This window comes from Anopheles merus, unplaced genomic scaffold, assembly GCF_017562075.2.
Source record: "Anopheles merus strain MAF unplaced genomic scaffold, AmerM5.1 LNR4000312, whole genome shotgun sequence".
In the NCBI taxonomy this organism is placed as follows: Eukaryota; Metazoa; Arthropoda; class Insecta; order Diptera; family Culicidae; genus Anopheles; species Anopheles merus.
Window position 1 is genome coordinate 26,452 of NW_024427892.1, and position 6,000 is coordinate 32,451.

A 6,000-nucleotide genomic window follows, 5' to 3' on the forward strand; every position below is an offset into this window, starting at 1 on the left:
ATCACGCAGGGGCATTCGGGGCAGGAATGTGTGCGTCGGCGGTACCCTGAAACTCGGCGGTTTGTAGGCCTTCGCAAGAGCATGGGTAGGGAAAGGACTTCCGTCCACTCCACTCGCAGCATTATTGATAATGGATCAGAATTTTAATTTGCGACTTTAAAAAAAAAATAAATAAACAAAATGCAAGGCTCTAAGGGATTTCAGCCGAATCGGGTCTTATCATCTTTTCTCCTCATATCTCCTCATCATTTTCAAATTTAAATTCAAAAATATTTGCAATGTTGCTGCTTTGACAAGCCTATTTCCAGAGGAAAGTATTCACATTTACTCAATAAAAACATACAATACGTGTTAGCGGCAATTATTGTACAAAAAGGATAGACTTTAAGTGCCTTCCTAGTAATTTTCAGTAAGCCAACTCTCAACCAATCACTTCATGTTTAAAATCGATTGATCGTTGCAATTTAAATCTTGATATTGATTTAATGCTTGACACAACATACACGAAAGCCAGCTAAACTTCAAAGCATGGCATTGATTAAAAACCCCTACCAATGTGTCAAAGGTTCATCCAAACAATCGCTAAAATTAAAATGTGGTAATACCTTTTAAGCAACACGGCAAAGCCGTCCCTCCTCAATAAAAAAAGTGTTAGTACCGCGAACATACACATAATCGTATAAAGCATATCTCGTAATCGCAACGAATGATACAACTTTCCACCCGATCACGAACACCGTACGAGCGAAATGTTCCAAACGGACAAAAGTGCATCACGAGCAAACAGCACCGCAACCACCGCAGGGTAAGAGATTGGCTTCATGGTCGGTACAGCCACGGGTCCATGATCAGACAGTGGCCAGCGAGCGCTCTAGAAACCGTAACGATGGTACTGGGTTGTCGCCCATTAGACCCGGATGTTATTATTTTCTGCTAAATGAGATTTTAATGAGTGGTGCAACCGGTGCCGGGTGCCTGTTCTGCGCCCCGGTAATCGTTTGCAAGCCGAACGACGCCATGTCCAGCCGTACCGTTGACCTCGACCTGGGCCAGCCGAGGCGGTCACTAGCCCATGCCACACTGCCCCGAAATATTGAACCACAAATAGCGAATGTTTGGACGTGATTGAAAAATAAAATAAAACCTAACACACAAACCCAAAGCAGCAGCAGCGGTGGTGCCGAATTGTTGTGGAAAATCTGCACACGATAGCACCGGTTCGTCTTTTACGGGTTATTTTCACATAATAACAACAAAAAACACGATTCTGGCCCAACCATGCTCTGTCCAAAAACTTTTGAGTCCCTCTCCCCAAAGCGGAGGGTGCAAAAGTTCAACTGAAACCCAACACCAGACCCACGCCCGGTGGGAAGCCGTTGCCCCTTACATCCGGCGATTTTAGGCCAATTTTCAACTCCTTTCTCCTTCCCTATCCTCCTGCAGAGACGGGGCAGATTTCATTGGGGGGAAATTTTCGGGCTTTGTCCGTCCGCGCGCGCTCGCGCTCTTGAAAAAGGATTAACGCTTTATGAAACTAATCCCAACATTCGCACGAAATGAAAGCAGCTTTGCAATCAAACTGCCTGATGTCGTCTAGAATCGGTGTATGTGTGTGTGGGTGTGTGTGTGTGCATGTGTCGACACATATTCACACGAAAGCTCGAACGGAACCCCCACGAGGGTAGATTTTTATGATCCATCTCGGTTCGCTGCTTGCTTGCTTTTATAGCAAAAAACCCCTCCGCTGCGCCAAAATGTAGGCAAAGCGGTGTTTCGAAAACTCTGGCAAATCCCTACGACCGACCACGTGGCTAAATTATCACGTGGGAAAACTGTTTTAATCGCAACATTTGGTCCACTTTTAGGAGGGGACGGTGGTGGCCTAAATCCTAGCAACTACGAGAAAGAGAGCATTATGAACCTGTGTGGTGTGGGCTTTTCAGTTTGCAGCGTTGGTTTAGCTAAAAGGAGTGTACAAAAAAAAATTTATGGTAACGAAATATTATGCCGCCCTCTCACTGGGATGGATGGGTTGGAGCGGGCTTAATAATACCTCCCCCTCGACCTAGCAGCACCTTGCATGCAGTGCACGTGGCACAAGAAAGCTGCTGGGTGCCTGGGCCGCAGTTCGATGCAGTATGACGGGAACGATTCAAAACGAGCGCTCACACACCCGCACCCGTTGTCAGCATGTCAGGAATGATTAATAGATCCGGGGTCGGCCCGATTACGCGACAACTAGGACATGCAGAGCATACGATGGGAGCTTGGTAATGTGTATTTGGTTTGTGTTAAAATGGGTCCCTCCTCGCGGCAAAGGGTAGGGGAGTGAGCAGTGCGGGAGCGCTTTACGCTTCCCTCACAGTGACTACGGATGTACGGTGGTGTATGCGTGTTGTGAGGTGAGTATGGTATGGATGTATATAAAAATAAAATACACGAAACAAACCAACAATAAAGAACAACCAACATAAAGGGGATGCACTTTCGGGCGATAATTATTTGACAATCCGCTCACTCAAAATTAAACCTTCCGGCACCATCCGCCGGTCCCCTCATTATCGGTGCGGCACAGTGCGGATTGCGAAATAACGATCGCCACAACGGACATGCCGGAACATTCCAACAGGCGGCAAAGGAGGCAGCGGCGAACTTACCTGAAACAGTGGCTGATCGATTTTGGCGTTCGCCGGTATCTGCACCTTGTACATTTTCTGATCGAACTCGGGCGCGTGGTCGTTAACGTCCTCGACCTGCACGACGACGCGCGTCGTCGACGATAGCTGCGGCTCGCCGTTGTCCATCACCAGGACCTGTAATTAAAATGGCATAAAGGGAACGGAGTGGGGAAAAACGAAGAAAAAAAAAAGTTCAACATTAGTGCGACTTGGTCCGTGATAGGGATCTCAGTGGAAAATAATCTGCACCGCTGCGGGAGGGCGGTATGCGCCGGGGTGCACACAGTCCTCACCGTTACGCATAACGGGGCCGTCGCACTGGGAGGCAAATTAATTTTCTACCAAATGATTAATGAGCAGCAAACGCGTAGCAGGAAGTGCACGAAAGGCCACGACCACGTCGACGCGTCCCGAGATTGTCCGCTGCTGGGCGAGGCTTTTGTTGATTGGGATCGGGAAAACAGGGCCCAAAAAACACACACACACACACTATCGACACCTGCAGCGGCCTGTCCAGCTGCTTGACTGATGGCGGATTATTTGCAACAATGTGTGTTCTGCGCGTGCGAGTCGGTCGGGAGCGCTGTCAAAACCCATCAACCACACACGTTGGGGGCCCATGGTTTTTTGGGGCGGCGTGGGGGCATTCAACGTGCCATGAGGTCATTAAAAACGCACTTTGATCAGTAATCTGGTTTACTACCAAGCTGGAAACTAGTGTGAGCCATTTTTTTGAATCAAGCGAAAATTGTGCGTAGAGGCTTGATTTTGTTTGTTGTTGCTAATGATTTGCATTCTATGACGTAAATTGCAATAAACATATCTTTTCCTGGGTTATTTAATGATTTGATTTGTATAAAGGTATCTTTCGCCACATTTTGTAGGTCAAATTGCATACCTTTAGGAGTTTTTTTTATTTAGAAAGCTAACAAAGCGTCATCCTTCAATTACGTTACGCTTAAATGGTGATTCTTTTTTAATTTTTTTTACTTTTTTTGAGGGATTTTGACTATTTCAATAAGGATAGAAACTATAAAAAAACAATATTTGTGTAATTGATCTTACCTCAAGTATATGTTCAGGTTGATTTTCCCGATCCAGCTTTCGCGCGGTGGTAGTTATTAGCCCTGCAAAATATAACAAAAAAGAATTAGCTAAAGCATCTACAGAAAAGTTAAACTATCACAATCGGGGGAGGGCAACAGTTAATCCCTCCACCCCAAAAGTCCCAAAGTCTACAGATACTTTAATAAACCCACCGCCCACTGACGCAACGGAACGATTTAATCCTTTCTCCAAGGAGTGCTTTGAAAGCCAAAACCACCACAGAGCCACCTCACAGTAGTTTGCAGTGGTGCCATGCCAAATCATCATTACGGGTTCACCTTTAATCTTAGCCACCCCAAGGGCAAATACATAATTCAACACACACCGATATGGCCCACCCATACTCGGCGGCAAACCAAAGTAGGTGGGAGCAAGTTTCATTTCCATCGACGTTTGAAATGCAATCCGGTTCGGAAAAGCGTTCCGAACCGTTTGAACGTTCGCTAGGGCGATTCGTTACGCCTGGTGTTTGTGTGTGCTATGTTGTGTGCTTTCCTTCTGAAGTACTTTCCTCGATGGACGTCAACGGACACAACCTTCTTCTCTATGTGAGTATGTGTGTGTGTGTGTGTTTTAGTGTTTTTGCTGGTTTGATTCAAACCATTCGATCAGGTGGGTGTACAATCGCTTTTGCCAGGGCTACTCCTTTTCAAGAGGGAATATGCGGCGAAGGCACAAAAAAAAACAAAACTAAAAGCTTTCCCCCCAGTCAGTAAGTATGGTTGTTTGTGTGAATGAGTGTGTGTGTGTGTGTGCAAAGGTAAGGCTAGAGAGGTTGTCTTCCACTTCAGCTCCAGCTGCTGCTGCAACGAATTGACCAACCGTAACCGATCCAGCTCAACCCGTTCCCTCTTTACACGATGCGAAACGCTTCTTGACGGATATGCGCTCGGTTCGGTGGTCCTTGAAACGATCCACTGGAAGCGTGTCCGGTGCCCGCCTGCCCCTGTGCAAAGCAAGCAAAACCACCGCCTCCCGCCAACAGGGTTGTCAATTACAGTTCGCATCTTCGCACGGTACGTGGCCACGGTGGGTAAAGGTAACGTCTTCATCGATTACGGCGCGTTTTCTATGTCAATGGGCACTGCCAACCCGATCCCCTCCTCATCCAGTACGGGATAAAACCATCACAATCGCGCACGTCGTTAACAGGCCCGCCGGGGCGAAACATAGTCACCGGGCTTTTTCGTATCGATCCATATTTATGGCTCCAATCGATATTGTTCCCGTGTTGACTTTTATGAGAAAATAATTGAATTTTAAAAGTGCATTTTCTGGCGGCTGCTAGCTCAGCAGGGGAGGTTTGCTTGGCGGGTTTTGAAGGTGCTTCTTCGACGCCAGAAGCGTTGAGATTTACGCAATGTCTTTCCCGCTTCCTTCCCGATGACGGTAATTAAAATGTGCAGCTTGCTAGAGCGCTACAGACAATCCCTGCTTACCGCTGGTGCTGTTGATGGCGAAGTTGCCCTCCGGATTGCCGGAGATAATGCGATAGGAAATCTGCTGCAGTGGATCGATATCTCGATCTTCGGCCGCTAGCTGCAGGACCTTCACGTTCGGCGGGCTGCTTTCCGGTACCGAGGGATAGTACACGGCGTCCTCGGTGAGCGGCACGTTATCGTTTTCGTTCTGCACCTCGATGTAAACCTGCAAGAGGGGAGCAGTAGTGGGGGAGGAAAATGGGTTAATAAAGGCGCGGTTAGTTGCAAATAGTTTGCTAACCAGGTTTGTGTTTGTAGCTCCTCACCATTAGGTTCGGAGTGTGGTAAAGCTTACCTGTACGCAAGAGTGCAGCGGAACAACGGCTTGGTCCTGTGCGCAAACCGTCAGCCAGTAGTTCGGCTTCGTTTCCAGATCCAATGAGGCCAGTGTGCGTATCGTTCCTGAGAAAGAGAGGGAGAGTGAAGAAACATTGATGAAGAGATTACCACAAGCTTTAGTGTTTCAAGATCATTTAATTGCTGCATAGGAGGTCGTCAATGGAGCGATTGATTGTATCGTTCAAACTTTATGTTTACCAAGCACATACTCTTTGCCCACTAAGGTCACTGCCACACCAGAAGGTGCAAAGTTATTGAAAATCTATCTATTATTATCAAACGTATTTGTGCGCCTAAAGTTATGCAAAGTGCAGATGGAACATTTTTTTCTTATTCGAATTTAGAGCATTTAATAGCTTGGAATGCCTTTACAAAATTATTCTCCTAAGGTATTT

At 46.8% G+C, this 6,000-nt stretch overlaps 1 protein-coding gene across 1 annotated transcript in view; it reads right to left on the reverse strand.

The window, feature by feature from the left end:
• Positions 1-5,668, reverse strand: part of LOC121602134 (fat-like cadherin-related tumor suppressor homolog) — a gene marked incomplete at its 5' end in the record, with an annotated part of 29,355 nt that extends 23,687 nt beyond the window's left edge. Inside the window, 4 exons of the mRNA XM_041930895.1 lie at positions 2,658-2,813; positions 3,744-3,805; positions 5,225-5,432; positions 5,562-5,668. Of these exons, the coding sequence (XP_041786829.1) occupies positions 2,658-2,813; positions 3,744-3,805; positions 5,225-5,432; positions 5,562-5,668 (533 nt within the window). The remainder of the gene's footprint in view (positions 1-2,657; positions 2,814-3,743; positions 3,806-5,224; positions 5,433-5,561) is intronic.
• Positions 5,669-6,000: the final 332 nt, after the last annotated feature.